This window comes from Panthera uncia, chromosome C2 (genome assembly GCF_023721935.1).
Source record: "Panthera uncia isolate 11264 chromosome C2, Puncia_PCG_1.0, whole genome shotgun sequence".
NCBI lineage: Eukaryota > Metazoa > Chordata > Mammalia > Carnivora > Felidae > Panthera > Panthera uncia.
In genome coordinates, this window is record NC_064810.1 from 149,034,283 (window position 1) to 149,054,049 (window position 19,767).

A 19,767-nucleotide genomic window follows, 5' to 3' on the forward strand; every position below is an offset into this window, starting at 1 on the left:
AGAGAAAGAAAAGCCTGGGGCAATAAAAACAGAAAACACACAGGTGCGAACCATATTACACATTTTACAGATCTCCTTTTTCTACTAGAGAGGGAAACTGTGTGGGCCAGGGAACGACGTGATGATGGCAGCAAAGGGAAGAACTAACAGGAAGTAATACAGGAGAAGAGTCTTGACCTGGTGCTCGACTCCAGTGCCCTTAACTTTTGAACCAGAAGTGGGGGAGGGGGGATGGAATAAGGAAACACTAGTCTTAAAAACTTTGATTGTTCTCAGACTCCTGACCGTATGTTCCTGCTTTAATTAAATGGGGTCCCGGCAAGAAAAGAAAGTCGCCCAGATCTTGGCAAGGGCTCCTTGTAGAAGGTCCCAGGCCTGTGCCCTTTCCTGACCCCCTGCGGGCCCTCTCAGACCACTAGATGTGTTAGCTGAATCTCCACGTGGTCAGAATTCTGATTCCTCCCTCCCCTGGGCTTCTCTCCCCTCGTTTACAACTGTGGCGCGTCTAGATTCATGCCTTAACCTACCTCTCCCGCGCACCATCCAAATGCCCAGCGCTAAGGAAGACTCAGAATACTCCCGTCTGCGACATGCAGCTGAAGCAAAGGACCTTTCTAACGATCCCCCCACCCCCTCTCGCCCGCCCCAGCAGCCTCCGCTCCAGCTCAGTCTCCTGCTTGGCCCAATGCCCATTTGTAAGTTCCGATCTGCCTTCTGGGGTCTAGAAGCCGGTGGTGGAAAACCTCGGGAGGACCCCCATTGTACAGCCCTCTCCTCCCGCCTGGGAGGTGAGAGCTCAGGGAAGGCGGTGGGTCCCGCGCCCCCGGCTGCCGTTGACACGGCCTGCACTTCCCGCTCTGACCGCTAGTGGGAGATGCTGGCCAACCTGAGGCCCGTCAGGGGGCTAGAAGCCGGCAGGCTGTTTGTGATTCATCTGTCTGGCGAGGAGCCATCCTACCCAATCCAGGCCCAGAAAGTGTCCTGTGTCCTAAACTTTCCTGCAGACAGACTTCCTCACCGATCCCCCCACCCTGGTCTAGCCGTCCTGAAAGCAGGAATAGCTCCTCAGTATATATAGAAGGCACCAGGGGACACCTGGAACCCCACACGCAGGTCCCAAAGGGACAATGGCCTCAGGGTGACCTGTCCAATATCCCCGTGGAGGGGCAGGTCACAGCCTCTGAACTCTCAGACCCAGCACCTTGGTGCTTTCTGAGACACCAGGACCCGTTTTGCCCTCCAAGAGCAGCTTTAAAGTCAGGAAAGTAAAATGCTACTGATAAAGAAGACAAAGGCTGTGCGTGTGTGCGTGTGTGCGTGCATGTGTGTGCTTGTGTGCCTGTGTGTGTGTGTCCGCGCTCCTGCACTCCTGTGACAGCTCTGGGCAGTGGCCCTGCACGGGACAAAGCATCATCCCTTCCAATTATCTTACCGGCCTTTGGGAAAGAGCTCGTAGCCTGTCTTGCTTTAAAAAGGCGTGTGTTCCCGGGCATGTGTCCCTATGGGTCAGCCCGGGTGCCCAAGCCCTAGCTTGCAGGGTAGTCTCCGTCCGTGTGTGAGAGGCAGTGTCTAACTCAGTGTCCCCACGTTTGAGTGTGTGTGTGTGTGTGTGTGTGTGTGTCGAGGTGCAGGTTGCGTGTGCCCCAACGAGGTGGGCGTACGTGAGCATGTGTGGGTGTCTGTCTATTTGTTGCTTATGTCCCTGTCTCTGGTCTGCGTGTGTCTGTGTGTCGGTGCAGGCGTCTGGTACTGTGCGGAACTGGGTGCTGCCCGTGCTTCTGCGGGCCAGTGTGATCCCCGTGTGAGCGTGTGCGCCTCCGCGGCAGCGTGTCAGGGGATGTGCGTCTCCGAGTCGCCTGTCGCTGAGTTCATCAGAGTGTGTCTGCCGATGTCCATGTGGGTGTCTGTGTGTCGGTGCGTGTCTCTCTCACTGCGCAGGTGTGCGTGTGTCCAGTGCGTCCGCGTGTGTCGTGAGGCCGCATCAGGGTACGTCCCTGTCCAGGGGGCTGAGTATCCCTCGTGGGGTCCCCAGGTCGGTGGCGATGCCTGTGTGTATCCGCCGGTGCGTGCCGGCGTGTGCCCGTCCCCGTCCGCGTGGGTGGCTGCATGTGGCGAAGCGTCCCGGGGTCGGTGAGCGTGCACCCCAGCGTGTGCCCGCGTCTGCGTGTGCCTGTCCGTGTCCGCGTGGGCGGCGGTCTGCGGCCGGGCCCGCCCCCCCCCGGGGCAGCGTGGGGGTGTGCGCCCCGGCGGGCGCCCAGGGGTTCACCCTCTGAGCGGGCGGAGCGCCACGTGCGGAGTCCGGGGCGCGTCGCTCTGGGGCGGAGCCAGCCCGGGGCCCCAAGCCCCAGGCCGAGCCCAGGCGGGGCCCGCCCCCGACCCCGCCCCCAGCCCGAGCCCGCGCCGCCCGCCGAGCCCCGGAGCCCGAGCGGAGCGGCGGAGCCGAGACGGCGGCGGCGCCCGTGGGATGCGGGGATCGCGCCCCCGGGGCCGCTGAGCCTGCGCCCAGTGCCCCGAGCCCCGCGCCGAGCCGAGTCCGCGCCGAGCCTCAGCCGCCCATCCCGGGGCCCGGGCCGGGGGACCAGCAGGTGAGCGAGCGCCCCCGCGCCCGGGAGCCCCGGCCCGGCCGGAGCCCCCTCCGCCTGCCGCCGCCCAACTTTCCTCCCCGAGGGTCGGACCCTCCAGCCCCTGCGCACCCCCTCCCCTGCCCCGGGTGCGCCCGGCAGTTCCCTCCCCCATCGCTGCCCCCCCGAGGCTGGGAGGCGGGAGAAGAAAGGGTGCAGATCTGCCGGGCTGGAGGGGACCCCCGGGGGGGGGCGGTGGAGGGGGGCGTCTGTAATCGCCTTGCGCCCCCTCCTCATCCCTTTCCTTCCGGGTTTCCCGGTGCGCTGTCGAGGGCCGGGGGGGAGGAGGAGCCGCGGCCCCGGCTTCCCGGCCGACCCTGGCGCAGGCTCGGGGAGGGTCTGGGATTGGGACCCGGATTCCCGAGGCCGGAGACCCCAAGGTCAGAGCGGCGACTAGGCGCGCAGTGAGTGTGGTTCCAGAGAGCCGGGGAGCCGACCGAGCAGGGCTGGGGATGGGGGAGGGGGCCAATCACCCCCTCTCTCTGGGCCCCGCCGAGCCGTCCTCTGAGGGTATCTTCTCTGGGACGAGATCTCTGCCCGTCCTGACCTGGGAAAGATCTCTGCGCCCTGAGGCGGCAGAGATTTATATGTGTGTCCTGTCTCTCTGCGCGCTCCGACCAGGAAGAGATCTCTGTGCCCTCTGACGCCCCAACGGGGCCGCATCTGGTCTCTGTGTGCCTTGAAGGAGGGAAGAACTCCTTGTGGCCTCAACAGAGGAGATCTCTGTGCGCTGGGACTGGCGAGAGTTCTCTGCCCTCCTCGCTCTGACCTGGGCAGGTCCACTCGCCCTGACGGGAGGGAGGCGGCTCTCATTCTCTGCGTTATTTGATCGTCTTTGGTGGCACCGGGAGGAAGTCGTGGTGCCTAGCCTTGTGGAGGCCAGAGATGTGGAGAGTGCTGGTGGGGGGGGGATGCTGGGGACGAGGCCCCGGGCATAGGCCCGCCTTGCAAACACCTGTTGGAGGCCGGTGCACAGATGAATCAGGAAGCCATGACTGAGGTTGGGGCAGGAGTCGGTCTTCTCTCCTGAGAGCCCCGAGACCAGTCCCAGGAGGGCAGGATCCGTCTCCTCTTGGGGTCCTGGGCTGGCATTCCATCCCCCCAGCTCCTGCTGAGACCCTCGTCACCTTCCTCCGTGAGCCTGGACAGCTCAGTGGAGACAGACACACCATATGACCCCACCGCGCTGCAGCACCTCAGCCTTCTCCCTGCTTCCCGTCAAACCCCTCAGGATCTACGGGGACCCTGAGTAGCAGAGGCCCAGGCCACTGGGAGCCCAGCCCTGGGTACTGCTGTCCTCAACTCCCATCTCCTCGCCCTCAACTCCTCCCAGTTGGAATTGGGCAGGTGCACGTGAGTGGGTGGTAATGGAGCTGGAAGGCGGAATGAGGGTGGCACAGGCTGATAGCTGAGACCATGCCGCAGTCACAGGAGCATCGGAAGGGGAGGGTCAGGGCACAGCCAGACCGTGGAACACAGATTTTATGCTAGAAGGTCCAGCTCTGTGCTGCAGTGAGCCTCGTTGAAGTTTTAATCTAATCCTGTCATCACTGCCACATTGTACAGGGGGAAACTGAGGCTGACGGTGGGCCAAGGACTTACCCAAGGTCGTCTAGAGAGTCCGTGAATTTGGCGCACCACCTGGGGTGAAGATTCCTTGAGAGCCACTTCCTGGGGGCCAGAAGGACGTAGGACTGACCAAAGAGGATCTGAGCAGACAGGGAAGGGGCTCTGGAGTGCCGAGAACCAGCATTCAGCCCAGGGTGGTGGGGGCAGCTGCTGTGCCTCTGAGGTGCTTGGCCTGTCTCTGTGTGGTGCTCAGAGCTGCTCTGGAAAAGTTCCAGGATTGACTCACTCAGCATGAAGACTGAGCTCGCAGTGGTGGGAAGCATCAGAGACAGCTGACAGTTGTGGAGCAGAGGAGGCTGGTGCCCCAGCAACCCAAGAAGGGAGTCCTGGGAACGTCCTGGGACAGAGGTCAGGGGCAGTCTCCGTTCTGCTCACAGGAGGCTAGTTCCCGCTCACCCATGGGAAGGTTATCGGAAAGGTGTGTAACGACAGGAGTGAGCCCCCTTGCTCACCTGAAAGAGGGCTGATTATCTTCCAGCCGGAAGAGTCAAGATTATCTAACAAAAATAACCTTCCACATGGGTTTTGAAGGATGCATAGGAGTTTTCTAGATGAAGGAGCTACAGTCTAGCCATCAGGACCAGCCACCCAGTGCCGATTTGTGAGACAACACAAATTCAGTTCAGCGACCCGTTTGGGTCTCATGGTGTGAGGGAGGGAAGAGCAGAAGCTAAAGCCAAGGTCACAGTCACGGGGGCCCTTGTGAGCTCTACTCAGGAATTGGGAATTTATCCTCAGTAATGGTACTAAAAATAGCTAACATTCACTGAGTGCTTTCTGCCAGCCAGGCATGGCACTAATCACTTTATAAGGCTCATCCCCTGAATCCTTGCGTCAACCCTGGAGGCAGGGGACCATACTAAGGACAGTATTGCAGGTGGTGAGACGGGAGACCCAGAAAAGTTAAATAACTTGCTCACACATCTACTAAGTCACACATCTACTAAGTAGCAGGCCTTGGGTTTGAACCCAGGTGTCCATATATCTGCTCTAGACTGTCCTACCCCTCTAGTGCAGACCGTGGGTGCCACCAAAAGCCTTTCAAGTGAAGGAGAGGAACAGTCAGGTTACCACAGGTGGTGGAACTTGTCCTGTTCCAACTTTCTTCTCTGTTCAGGGACTCGCCACTTCTCCCGTCCCTAACTTTGACTGCTCATTAAGTGAGATTTCCCACCGCCCTCCCACACCGTGAGCGAAGTTTAGGTTGGCAAGCTTGATAAAGGACAAAGGAGAAGCGACGGACGTTGCGGGGCTCTGACTGGAACCGTCGGTGCTTCCAAAGAGAGATGCCAACGTCCAGCAGTCATTTGGAGGGGAGAGTCCAGCGTTCAGGCAGGAGAGCTGGGCTGGCGGTGGAAACTTGGAAGCATCTGCAGAGGCCGGCCATGGGATCCATGGCAGTGAATTAGACTGTCCAGCAAGAGTGCAGACCAGAGGTTCTCAACCCTGGCGATGTTAGCATCTCTCGGAAAGCGTTTTTAAATTGAAAAAAAAAAAAAAAAAAGCCCAGGCTCCACCCCCAGAGGTTCTAATTCGTCTGGCACCAGAAATGTTGAAAGCACCTAGGTGATCCTAATGTGGGATAGAGGGTGCAACACAACAGGGTGGGGGCAGTCCAACAGTCAAGGCCGGAGAAGCCTGTAGAGGAGCCTGAGAAGGAGCAGTCCGAGGGTGGGAGGCAGGCCAGGAGTGGGAGGTGTCACAGAAAGCAAGGAGGGAGCCCATCCTGGAGGAAGGGGTGTCTTCCGTTTCCTTCTGCCGAAGAGTGAAGAATCTTTCGCATTCTGAGAAGTTCATGGATAGATCAAAAAGAATGCATAATTTCAAAACGAGTGTCTGTTAGATTGAGCAAAAGTAAGGGTGCCCGTGACCTTGGCAACAGAAACTTCCTTAACACCTACAGAACGTGGTGCCCAGCACAGATGGACAGTTGTTGAATGAATGAATGAATGAATGAATGAATCAGTGAGGGTAGGAGCTAGTTTGGAGTGGATCCAGGAATGAGCATGAGGTGAGGAAGTGGAGACAGCATGTGTAGACAGCTCTTTGCAAGAGTTTGATGGTTTAAGAGGGAGGGAAGAGATAGAGGGGAGCTGGCCGGGGGTGGGGTCAAGGTGGGGGGGGTTGTAGGGAGAGCCTGAAGTGGACTCTAGGCATGTGTGTTCATGCGGTGCACCCACGGGCAGTGCTTATCGGGAAAAATACCTTTTCCTCACAGGGAGGGGCCAGAGGTCTCTGCATTGACGTTGTGCCCATGGGGCCTCAGTTGTTCTCAGAGGGGGATTTTGCGGGCAGGCACTGTGATTCCTCCTGGGGGTGGGGGGCACGAAGGAGAAGGAAATCTTGCTGTGAGGAGAGAAAGGTGTTCCAGAAAGCAGTATCTGGGGACACGATGAGGTTGTATGGAGCAGGTACCCAGGAGTAGGGGGGCTAGCGTAAAACTCCCGTGGCAGGGAGCAGAGCAGGCATGGGGGGCGGGGGCGGCTGCAGAGGAAGCCGGGACTGGATGCCCACTGTCTTCTGCCAGCCCAGGCTGGCCTGAGGTGGAGGTCTGAGGCAGAGTTCAGCCTGAGGTGGTTGGGGAGAGCCTGGATAGGACATTCAGGACCTACTCTGTGCCATGGAAGATTCTAGAAGGTGTACAATTCAGACACAATAACTGCTCTCATGGAGTTTACCTGCTACTGGGGAGAGACAGTCTGGATACCACTTAACAAATAGATACAGAAGATAATTTTAGATCATGATCAGGACTATGAAGGAAGTGAAACAGGATGATGTGATGGAGAGACAAGAGTGACCCTAGACTGGCTGGTCAGGGAAGGCCTCTTGAAGGAGGTGATTGAACTGAGACCCGAATAACAAGAAAGAACCAATCCAGAGGACATCTGGAGAAAGAATATCTTATAAAGAGGGAACTGCATGTGCAAAGGCCCTGAGGCAGTGACAGGCTCCTGAGGCATGGGTGGCTTAGGTGGCCAGAATAGAGATAATGAGGGGGAGCTGGATGCCTCAGTTTCTGACCCCCACCCTTTCCATCATCTGCCCCCTTCTGATATGCACGGGTTATACCACTGCCTGGGACTGGCAGTGGTTCCTGGGGATGAGACTATTTTTAGACACAACTCTTCTCTTTGTGGGCCTAGAACATACCGTGTCTTTTTAAGATGATCAATATGGAATGGGTGCTATTTATAGAGCCTCCACGTCAATTCTTGGGGCCTGGGACCCTCACATGGGGGAGGGAGCCCAGGAGCAGGCTCCTCAGGAGCAAGCCCCGTGGCTGGCACAGCACTGGGGCCATGTGACTCATGGACTCTTTGAAACTTGTGTCACCTCCCCTGCCAGGCCACCCTCACCCCACCCTGCAGAATCACAGCCCTGGGCTGGGGAGCTGGGTGCCCACGGTTTCCCCACCACCAGCTTCATTTCCTGGAGGAGTATCTGGTGTGCCCCAAGCCCAACAGAAAATGTACTGGTTATTGAAGCTAGAGTCTGGTGGGACAGTTCTGCGAATGTCTCTTGTCCGTTCCTCACTTTTACTACTCTGGATGGGCAGAAAAGGATACCGAAGACCCTCGGGGCCTGGCAGGTTCACCCCCCAGGGCCAGAGAGAAGGCTGCTCAGGCCAGAGGAAACACGTGGTTGGGGCTGGGGGCTCAGCCTCCCCAGTGGAGGTCAGCGTGGCCCAGAGCAGCCAGGGGAGGGCGCCTGGAAGAGGTAGGATTAGAGTCCAGCTGAGGCGGAGGCACAGAATTTGGAGAGGTGAAAGCAGGCTGTGCTTGCAGGCCTGTTCTGAGAAGCAAACGTGTGTGCTCTGGGGCTGGAGTTCGGTTCTTCCTCCTCCGTTTCGCCTTCTGACCAAATCTCCAGGGAGGCCGTGGGAAGCCGCACCTCCCCCCGCCCCCAACGCGGGGGTGTTAAGGGAGTGAAAGAACAGGATAGAGGTGCTCTCGTGGCAGTTGTGTGGGTGCCGGAAGGTCCCTCACCCGCTTGGAGATCCCGCTGGTGTCATCTCCAGGGGCCTGTCCCCTCCTTGCAGCCCTGGAGGCCGAGGGCCAGTGCGGGTCAGCCCGTAGGCTCAAGGTCACACAGGCATTGGGGCGGCGCTAAGCCTGGGCCCCTGTCTCCCTCGCCCCACCCAGGCCTGGCCCGGGCAGCCCCCGTGCTTTCTGGGAATGGATTTTGAAGGGTAGAAAGGCTCTTCCTGGCATTAAAGGATGGTAAATGCCTTTCTGGCGGGTATTGATTCCTCGAAGTCCTGTGTGAAGGAAGGGCCTGACTCCAGAGGCAGTGTTCAAAGGGATGGCAGGGCAGGGAGAGGTTTGGCTAGAAGCACTGATTTCAGTTCTCGGGCTACATTAGCTGTCCCTCCATCTGGCCAGGCTGGGAGATCTAAGACGGGGCGGGGGGTGGGGGGGGGGGGCTGGAAATCAGGCCACGGGAGGGACCAGCCCAGCCCTATCAATACTTGCTGTGTGGCCATCAGAGCCCCAGCCTCATCGACCTGGGCCCATAGCAGGAAAGTGTTCCAAAGAGCTCCTCAGAGCCAGAGTGCCTGCCCTCTGCTGCCCAGCCCTGCTGCCTGCTTCGGGGCCCATCCCCGGGAAGAATCCAGGCCCTTCAGCCCATTCTCCCATCCTCCGACTAAGGGACACCCAGCTGGTGTGGGGGTGCAGGGAGGCAGAGGGACAGAGGCCTGCCCGCCACAGCCAGACTTGAGCGAAAGAAGGCCCGGGAGCTCAGCTGGCCATTTGCAGTGCCAACCCAGCCACCACCCCCACCGTGGTGGGCTTGGATGAGGCACAGACTGCCAGTTAAATAAAGCGACAGCTAGTTGCTAACAAAACTGGAAACCCAGGGAAAGCCCCCACTCGCTTGCTGAGCTGGGTGCCTGTTAGATGTATAATTGCTGAGTTTCTGTTTCAGGAAATGTCTGAGGGAAGGAGAGAAAAATACTCCCTAAGGATCCCCCGGGGGCGGCCGTCCCCAGAGATAGCTGGACTTTGGGGCCTTTCCAGCCCTTGCCTTTTATGATTGAGTTGTTTCTGAAGGGCTTGTCCCCAGATGGGTCACTTATGGTCGCTGTGCATTGCAAAGGGAACTTAGATGACTTAGACGGCAGTCACCAACAAATACACAGTAAAAATCTCAGAAGCATTGTGTCGAGCAAGAACATTCAAGGCCAACAGCCCATACAGTGTGCTTCTATATATGTGAAGTTCTAGAACAGGCAAAACTAATCTGTGCTGATAGAAATCAGAAAAGTTGACCGGAACGGGACCTTAGGGAACTCTCTGCGGTGACGGGAATGTTTAGGATCTTAACTGGGGAGCAGAGGGGGTAGTTACACAAGTATATAGATTTGTTAAAAGTCGTTCAACTATAGCATCTAAAATCTGTGCATTTTCTTGTTTGTATATTATACCTCAATTTCAGGGTATTAAGGCAAAAGGATTGCACATGCATACTGTGTCAACAGACACTTTTGTGGCATAGATTTTGTGTATTTATGGGTGGATTGCCTTATCTCTGAGGAGTAAGGGACCCTACGCTCCCCAGGTTTCACTGGGGGAACTTCTGTCTCCCTCAGTGCACACAGTAGGTGCTCCATAAATGCTTCGGTTGCCATGACATCGGTGCACGAAGGCTTTTTTTTTTTTTTTAAGCCCAGGTATTGAGCAAAATGAGTTGGAAGAAATGTGCTAGAAAGAGGCTTAGGATGCTGATTGCTGTCTCTTGGGCACCTGTGTGCCCTCAAGGTGATTCCCAGGCCATAGGTGGGCACCTTTCTGGCCCAACTGTGTGTAGATGCATGGGTATAGATGGTCCAGGGCCTGGGGCAGAAGTGCCCTGGTTGACCGAGCCAGCTCTCTGACTTCTGAGTTCTGTGGTCGCATCGTGGATCATTCAGGTCCCCACCCTGGAGACCCAGGGCCTCTAGGCAGCCCTGGGCCTTGACTAACAGCTCAGTGCCTCCTGGCACAACATTATAGATCCCTGTGCATGGAGCAGTGAACAGGATTACAAGGCAGACTCGGGCTTGGGGGGGAAGAGGATGTCGTGTGCCCTGTGGAGGGGCCCCTGAATGACCTGGGAAGTTTGCAGTTCTCCTGACCTGGCAGTGGGAACACCACTGACCCCGAGATGAATGAACCGCTTCCAAGCCCGGTGGGCCCTGTGCTTACTGTGGGGAAGGAGGAGTTTGAAAAAACAGAGGCTTTGGCTGAATCCAGGGCTCAAGCCAAAGGTGCCCCCGCCCCCATTCCAGCTCTCCCTTCAGCGCCCACTCCGGAGAGCCCCCCCCCTCCCCCGCCCCGGTCTCAGGGACCCCATTTCATCCTGCCTGGGGAAACACTCGCAGAGCAAGCGGGTGGGGTTTTCCTGTCAGCTGAATTAGCCTCGGCTTCAGCCTGAGTGTTGGAATAAATGAGATGCAAATGAATGTAAATGAGGGCATCCCCAGCTTCTGGGGTGGGCGTGTTCGCCTCCGGGAGGGATGGGGGCGGGGGGATTCTGCAGGACTTCCCCAGATTGCTGGGGGCTGGGATAGGGACTAGAGAAGGAAAGCCCCCTCAGGATCCTCACCCCCTCCCCAGAGATAGGGCTCGGACTAGACAGAGTTAATGCGTGTGCAGCCTCAAAGGAGTGGAGCCTGCAGGGAGCCGGTTAGCTGAGGCCCTGCACAAGGACATGCCAATGTGCCTTTGATCCGGGAGCAAGGACCTGAATGCCCAGGCCACGAGCACCAGCTGGCACCCCCGCCGAGCTTTTGTCCAAGCTGGTACCCTGGGAGCGCCAGGACTGTGCAGATAATTGCCTGGGCAGGAGGGATGCTGTAGACCCCTCCCACTTCCCCCCTGTCCCCCACCTCCCTCCCAACCACCCACAGCCACTGCCCCAAACCGGGGTGGCCACTTTCTGGTCTGCGGAGGAGGACAACTGCCCTTCAGCCCATCCCTACCCCCTCCCTGTCCCTCCCCTCCCCCACCCCCAGCTAGCCTGAGGCCCAGCCCAAAGCGGGTGGAGTTCTGTAAGGGTTTAGAGCCTGGTGGCCGGGACACCGTGGTCACGCCATCAGTGGAGATATAACGTGAACTACAACCGCAAGTCACATATGCAATGTGAAATGTTCTAGTAGCCACATTTTAAAAAGTCAAAAGTAGCAAGTGAAGTTAATTTGAACATATTTTACTTAACCCAGTATATCCAAAATATCATCTGTGTAAATCGTAATCCACGTTTAAAAGTTAATGATGGGATCGTTGAATTCTTGACCGTACTAAGCCTTCAGAGTCGGTGTGGAGCGTACAACAGCACATCTCGATGGGCACGAGCCACATTCCACGTGCTCCGTGCCATGGGGGCTGGGTGGCCACCCTGTTGGACAGGGCAGTTGGACAGGGCCGGAGCTGGAGAGAGAACCTGCTAGGGAGTCATTTCCGACGAGGGAACTGCTGACTCTCTGGGCATGGGCAGAAATAGGCCAGGGCTCCCTGGGAGCATCTGCCCACGAGTGGGCACAGACACGTTGGCCAGCCAGAGGAGGCCAACAGGGACTAAGCCAGGGACTCCTAGCTCTGTAGTGGGGATCACAGAGACATGCCCCACCCACGGTAGACCTTGCCCCTTCCTCCCCACCCTCTGTGCCATCAGAGGTGGGAGACGAGGTAGGACCTTGGTTAGACCTGGCTTCGCACAGACTGGGGCTCGCTTACTTGACCTGCGAGCATCAGATTTCCCTTTGTGTAACGGAGATAATAACCTCCCCTCTTCCTGGGATTGTTGCAGGGATGAAAGGTGACCCACAGCAGCACTTAGAGCCGTCTAAGTGCTACTTAGTATCACGTGATACTGCTGGCATGGCCCACCCAGCTCATGATTGGGGAAACTAAGGTCCAGAAAAAGGGGGCGTTCTGATGCTGTCCAAGCTCACCGTGTGGGCTAGTGGCTGGGCAATAGGAGGGTTAATCTGGCGCTCATTCACTCATTCATTCACTCACCAGGCCCTTCGAGGCATCTCTGCTGGGCCGGACTGTGCTTTGGGAGCTCAGGACACAGCCGAAGGCAGACGCAGAACAGAAACAGGGAATATTCCAGACAGGGAAGTGGGGGAGCCAAAGGTGGAAGCGGAGTTGGGCACAGGGCCCGGCTCTCTGGCCCAGGGCATCGCTTCCTTGCTAATCTCAGCAAGGCTAAGTGGAAATTTCCTTAGAAGCCACCGAGTCACATTGCGGATGGCTCGGACTCATTTTCCCATCATGACCTGTTGATTTAGGATCCATCACCTTGGGCAGAAAAGTACTCTAGGAAGTCATTTGTAGGACCATGCACACAGTGGGTGCTGCTTAAATGTTCGCTGAATCACTCAGTTAATAAAAGGATTCTATGCGTTGAGGTGTTGATTAGTTTTAACTTGTTTTCCTCCAGGAAGATATGAATTCGCCCCTGGTGCCCTCCCCTCCGCCTGTGGGGAGTGAGCCCTGGCTTCCTGAGCACCCACACGCTCTCCCTGAGCTTCTTGCTTTAGGACTGAGGAGCAGTGGAAAGCAGAGCCATGGGGCAAGGGCACAGGTTGCCCGAGCCTGCAGGGTGGGAGGGAGGAGCACAGAGCAGAGGAAGCCGGTAGAGATTTTCTAGGAAGCCTGGGAACCACTTCCACGGAGCGCCTTGCATAAATTTACATGGCAAAGAATATTCTTTCCATGTTGTGTTCCAGAGGCTCCGATTCCAAGGCGACCAAAATGCCAGAGGTGACTCAGGATGCTGGAGCATGCCTGCCTTGGGATCCGGGATTGGAACAGGCAGGAAGGCACCACAAGGAGAGGTTGGGCTAGAGTCCGGTCCCTCTTTACCTCTCAGGTGACCGACCATTCTGGTTTGTCCGGGACCAAAGGGTATCGCATCTCAGGATGCAGAAACCTTAGTGCTGAAACCAGGGAGGTCCAGAGCATCAGTCCCCAACCCTGGACAGTACCCACGGCTGCACCCTGTCGAGTTCCACGTCATGGCATTGTGACCACCGCGAATTGAGCACTAGCTCTGTGCCCCATACATTCAGGAAAATCTTTCTTCAGGGAGGCCACCTGAAGAGACAAAAAATAAGAGACAAGTCCAGAAGGGTCCAGTTTCTGGTGTGGACGCTGGCTGTTCTCCCCCACAGCATCTTCACCCTGTTGTGAATACTGGTACGTATAGGCCAGCGACTCAGAGGAGGGGGGCCCAGCCCTTCCCTAAGAAGGGGTTTTCAGGCTGTTGGGTGAAATCAGACTCACCCCCAGGGACCATCAGAGAACAGCCGAGGCCAGGAAGCGGGGAAGGGCAGGGTACCCAGAGGAGGGAGGTCAGTGTGCGTGGGCAGTCACAGAGGGTGTCCTGGAGGAGGTGGGTCGGTGAGGAGAGCCCTCAGGGTGGCCCTGCCATCGCACGGGGCAGGGGACAGTGTTTGGGAATGTCTGAGCCAGGGAGTGATGGAGCTTCATGTAAAGGATGGAAGGAAAGAAGGAGGAGGCCAGTGGCCGTGGCGTCAGCACAGTGCCAGCCGGGTGAGGAGGCCTGTCCCTGGGCAGCGTCGGTGGGAAAGGAGACAGGGGTGTTTGGTGAGGGTGCAGGGGTGTAGCCCGGGTCAGAGGAAAGGATCAGGAAGAACCGATTTGAGAAGGAGGGTTCACGGTCTGCTTCCGTGAAATCTCGGGAGCCAGCAGAACTTTGGGAGAGATGCCCCCAGTAACCAGAAACTGATAAACTTGAGAGAGGATGGAGTCGGGGGCCCCTTGAGCTTGAGTGAAGCTGACAGAACAGGGGCAAGTGGGCCGGGAAGGGTGATCGGCTGGGAGAAGCCTTTCCAGCCTTTCCAGCCTTTCCAGGGAGCGGACAGACAAGCTGTCCCAGACGAGGGGAGAGTCACGGGCGCGCTGCTTCCAGAGAGCATGCTCTTGGAATGAAACCAGGTCTGGGCTCCCCCACACGCTGGAGCTGTGCAAGACAGAGGCCCCCTGCTCCTCCCAGCCAGAGGTGGGGCCTCCCTGGAAAGCCAGGGGCCTGACCTCCCAGGCCCGAAGGCTATAGCCGGGCCTGAGCCTGGAGCGTCCTTGGCCCACCCCCAACCCCTCCTTACCTTGGCTTCACCGGAAACCTTGCAGCCAGGGCCCAGCGGGTCTCGGCCACCGGCAGGGCGTGGGCCCTGAGCTGCTGAAGGAAGGGCAAGGCCAAAGCCAGGTGCAGGCAGGGGAAGAACAAGAGAGAAAACAGATCCATCCTGCCCACCCACCACGCACCGCCTGCGGGGGGCCAGAGACAAAGGACACTCTTGACTGGTTTACTTTGGAACCTGAGGCTGCCTGGCTGAGGTGGGGGGGAGGGGGGGGTGGGGAGGCGCTGGCAGGGAACTTCATCTGGAATCTGGTTTCAGAAACCACAGACTTCCCAGACTTCCTGGGACAAGACCCTTCCTAAGACCCAGGCCCCCATCGTCAGCGTTCTTTATGAACGTGTTAAACAATAAGATCTAGCAGTGGGTCTAATAAGCATTGTAATTCTGAAGTATCGATAAGCGTTGATGATATTTGAGATGCTTGCGGCACCTGTCATGGGTCCGGGAAAGATCTGCAAGCTTCTAGTGGTCACAGGTACCGCTCACGCTATCGTTTTGCTGCCTACATTCATAATTGAGGGAGGTGCTTAATTGCAGTGAGAAGTTAGTGAGAATGAGGTGTCGTCGTTTCCCCTGCCCCGAACTCTTTCCCGAACTCCATAGACGAACAGAGGTGTCTCTGATGTCAGCAGTCGGAAGAGTGGTCGCCCCGCCCAGGGAGGTAGTGACCGGAGGGGAATCTGAGTCTGGGGGACCAGAGACAATTATTTTTCTTGACCTGGGTGCTGTTACCAGGTTTGTTTTGTTTACAGACGTTCACCCACCTGTACGCTTAGGAGACGCGCCCCGATCTGCGCGAATCATCGATTTCAATACGCGTTTTAAAAACACCTTTACTGGAACAGACGTATATGCAGGTGTCAGCTTGTGCGTGCATGCACACACTCTCTGTCTCTCTCTTTGTCTCTGTCTCTCTCTCTCTCTCTCTCACACACACACACACACACACACACACCCCAGTATATACCGGTGAGCCTCTGCAGGCCCATGGGCATACACGTGTCTCCAGAACCCTTGCAGGCATGTGGACACAGATGGATACAGTTGAGACAGAGAACACTATTTTTAGGAAATACTTCCAAGTCAAAGAGGAGGCTTCCTGATTTACTTGACTGGTGATTGCTGATGGTGGAGAGAATTGCCCTGCAAAGGGCTGTTGTCATCCAGGCTGGCTTTTTTTTTTTTTCTTTCTTTCTTTCTCCTCCCCCCCCCCCCACCTTTTTTAAAAGAAAGACTAATGACTTTATGGCTTTTGTGAACATAATACAAGATCATCCTAACTAATTCAAGCACTAAAGGAAAGTACAAAAAGGAAAGCGTAAAATTACCCAAATTCTTACCAGCTAAGGGGAAAAAAATCATTCACCTTTGGTGATGAGTATTACAGGCGCCTTTCTTTGTTCACTCGAAGATGGAAGCTACACAGAGATCACTTTTAGAAAATGGGAGCCCACTCCCTCACTTGCTATTTTTAACAGAGATGCTCCTTTAACTTGACTTGAATGGAACAGAAGAACAAGACACCGAAGGATGGGGTGGTTCTTACGGTGCTGGGTCCTAGGACCTCTGCTCTGACTTTCCCTCCACACATTCCTTGCTGCGCTTCCCTGGGGAAGGCTGTGTAGTGCTTGCTCACTGTTTACCTGTCACCTGGCCAGGTGCCTGCCTCACAGCAATCACGGTGCCTGGTCCCGGGCTCTTTGCGGGCTGTGTGCGAGGGCCGATGCGGCAGATCACTGGGGTCACTGGTGACATGTTTCTCGGGAGTGAGATCAAGGCAAAGCCTGCCTTTGGTTGGCGGAAAGGGATTCTGTCCTGGCAGGGATCTCCAACAGGTGTCCACCCTGCCCTCTTGAGCTGGTGCCCGGCCATTCCTGGGTTTGATGTGGTAATGAAGTGACACTGCCTCCCCCTTCCCGGTGGTGTCCCAGTCAGGAGCTGTGCCTACCACATCCTGTTTTGCTGGGACAGTCAGGAGCGCATTCTTTGGCCTCCATGTCATAGGCAGAGCCTGTTCGCACCAGGTCCTGGATCGTTTGAGGCCACTGGGGCCCACATTCCCCCGGTCTGGCGTCATACATGTGTGCCGGTTGGACACCCGCGTGGATGGTGGTCACTGTTGTCTGCTTCTGCTGTCACTTGTTCAGATATGGGAGGAAGGGAGCAGGTGGGGAGGTGTGAGGAGCCTGAGATGCTCCGTCTGAGTTTCCCATCTTTGGAAAAATGCTCCCCCTGGGGATCTCGGGGGCGGGGGGGGGGATCCTCTGCTGCAGCCGTATACACCAGGGGGCCAGCACCTGCATGACTGTTACCCTGCTGTTTCCAGAAACCCGTGGGATTTGCCTGCGTCTCATTTGGCAGACACAGATGCCCCTTCAGTTACCAGAGGTTGGCACCCCCCGTGCCCCAGGAGAAGTCTGGGCAGCCTTCCCCTGCAGGCGCGTGGTGCTGTGGGGAGACAGAGTGGCCCCCACCCTTTGGCCCCAGCGCCCAGGCTGCGTCTGCCTGGAAAAGAGACCCAGAGTTTGGGCATCGGCCCAGGAGGCCTGTGATCACCCTCCACAGGGCCCCAGGGGTCCCTATAGAAGGGACGAGCTTGAGAGGAGGGATGGCACTGGGCACCTTCTCGTGCCCTTCCCTCACCTATGTGTTCTTCATGATTCTCTCCATCACTTGCTTGTTCAGGACCAGCCCTGCCACAGACCTGCGATAAAAAGATGACAGGCCCCATCCCTGCCCTAGGGAGCGTCCCTCCTAGTCCAGAGAGTGTCAGCACCTTGGTGGGAAGTATCTCAGTAGGCTCGGGTAAGGAAGCAACAGGTGCAAGGGCTCCCTTTTGTGTCGAGTGGGGCAGAGCAAAGGGCTTCGGTGAGGCAGCCACTCTTGCCTACTTGCCATCAAGCGTGCTCACTGGGATGGGAAAGGGACTGTCCCGCGGGTCCCCACGCGGAGCCCACAGCCCGGAGGACACGGGGCTTACCCAGGCCAGGGTCGCCCAGGTGTGTCTCTGGAGAGGTTGGGAACTGCACCCGGGACCCTGCCCGCCAACCTCATCCTCCCCTCCCCGGCAGGAGCGGCCCCCCTGCCCCCTGGGTCCGGGCACCGCATCAGGCGCCGCGTCTGTGTCTTCTGGCTTCCCCACAGGCCACGCGAGGACCGCCTGTGCCCCAGAAGCAGGATGAGAAGATGGCAGGCTTCCTGTTACCTCGGGGCACCGGCAGCTTCCGCAGGTTCACCCGGGAGTCCCTGGCGGCCATCGAGAAGCGCATGGCGGAGAAGCAAGCCCGGGGCTCGGCCGCCTCGCAGGAGAGCCGGGAAGGGCTGCCCGAGGAGGAGGCTCCCCGGCCCCAGCTGGACCTGCAGGCCTCCAGAAAGCTGCCGGATCTCTACGGCAACCCGCCCCGAGAGCTGATCGGGGAGCCCCTGGAGGACCTGGACCCCTTCTACAGCACCCAAAAGGTGACGGCCGCCCACCCCCGTGCCCACACCTTCCTGCGGCTCCCTGTCGACAGCAGATAGGGAGAGGGCCTCACCTCCACGTGGGGCTGCGTGCGGGGTAGGCTCCCTGGGCTTCGAGGGAGTGAGTCATTGGTGATCTATATTCCGATCATCTGAATTTTATTCTGGAATAAAAGCCAGAATGACGCAGCCTGATACGGTTTGGTGTTAGAAGGGAAGGAGCGGGCAGAGCCGCGGTTGTCTCGCCTCCTTGTGGAGTGCCCTATTCTGGAAGTCATCTGTGCTTAGACTTCCCCTCTGGCAGACTTCTCCCCGTCTTGGGTCCCAGAGCACAGCACGTGGTCCCCTCTCCTACTAAGGACACCCTGTGGCCCGCACGCTCTGGCGGGAGGGTTTGCCGGGCGTTGGCCGTGCCTGGGCAGCTCAGGCTGGGGGCCGAGGCAGTGGCTCCTGGGCCTCGCAGGCTGGCAGCGGGGACTGTGAGGGCCGGTGGGACATCCGAGAGGGGTGGGGAGGGAGCTTACTCTGCCATTGTCCCCCTGAGTGTGGGGCGGGGAAGTGGCTTTTGTCCACCGGGAAGGGTGACTCAGGCTTCCTCCCAGTAAGCATTTGCACCCAAGACGTGAATTCCCCCCATCTGGGTACCCTGCCCCGGCCTCACCTCTCAGACCACCAGCAGACATTTGGTGGAGGCCTTTCCCCAGACGGCCAGGTCCTAAGGAAGAAGGTGGCTGGAGGGCAGACAGAGTCAGTGTTCACAGGGCAAGTATGAGCATGCGGCAGTGTAAGTCCTGTGTGTCTGTGTCACCAGGTGCCTGTGTGTGTGTGTGTGTGTGTGTGTGTGTGTGTGAGTGTGTGTGTGTGTGTGTGTGTGTGAGTGTGTGTGTGACCGTGCCATGAGACTGCATTTAAGAGACCAGGAACCTGAGGGTGGGCGTGCTGCACAGTTGTCTCCATGTGTGACGTGAGTGGGTGTGCGGGTCCATCGGTAAAGGGAGAGCCCACCCAGTCGACATGCGCAGTGAGAGAAGACAGCTCGCACCTGCTGGCACTTGCCCCTGGTTCAAGTGACACACGTGAGGTTGAGGTCGAAGGCTGGGGCGACAGTTGGGCTCAGAGTAAGGCTGGAAGCTGGGATCCGTCAGGGTAGGTGGGCCTAGGTCCCAGTTGGCCAGAGCGGGAGGTAAGAATTAGGGTGAGGGTTAAGGCCAGAGCTGCTGGCCAGTCCGGGTTTCAGTGGCAAATGAGAGCGGCAGTTAGGTGGGAGTCAGCTGGGACCGGCCGGAGCCGTGGCAGGAGGACCCAACTGAGGATGGAGGGGAGACTGGGCTGGGCTTTGGGGACCGGGTAAGAGTTGAGGCTGGAAGCGGCCGGGGACACTGGCTTCCATCCCTGTGATCAGGAATACTTGAACCATGGCCTGGGTCTGACTGTGGCCTCTAACCTTCTGTCTCTCCTTGCTGCCCCCTGGCCACACTGCCTGAAGTCCCGAGGGGTGGCACAGGTACCACAGCAGAACTTTTTGTCCTGACACATCCAGTCAGCTTATCTTTCCAGCTCAGATTAAATAGAACTTTGTCTCACCAGCTCAACCTTCGCAGAAGCACAACCCCTGAGCCACCTCAGCTGTGCTGGGCTTAGCCTGGGTAGCTGGGGGGGGGGGAGGGGGTGAGCTGCTGTCCTCAAGGGCTGTATCTGCACGTGGCTTAGCCTCCAGCACCTCCTGTCCACTCCCACATCCCACGGTGCTGTGTGGACAGTGTCTTCTGGAAGCCTGCAGAGAGGGTCCGCCTTGGGCTGCTCAAGACCCCCCCCCAGAAAGGGGGACACCCGGGTGGCTCAGTCAGTTAAATGTCCAACTCTTGATCTCAGCTCAGGTCTTGATGTCAGGGTTGTGAGTTCAAG

General features: G+C 57.7%; 1 protein-coding gene across 1 annotated transcript in view; it reads left to right on the top strand.

The window, feature by feature from the left end:
- The first annotated feature begins 2,428 nt into the window (after positions 1-2,428).
- The window catches only part of SCN5A (sodium voltage-gated channel alpha subunit 5), a 94,599-nt gene continuing 77,260 nt past the window's right edge, over positions 2,429-19,767 (top strand). The window contains exons 1-2 of the mRNA XM_049628989.1: positions 2,429-2,585; positions 17,548-17,862. Coding sequence (XP_049484946.1) covers positions 17,590-17,862 — 273 coding nt within the window. The 5' untranslated portion in view covers positions 2,429-2,585; positions 17,548-17,589. The remainder of the gene's footprint in view (positions 2,586-17,547; positions 17,863-19,767) is intronic.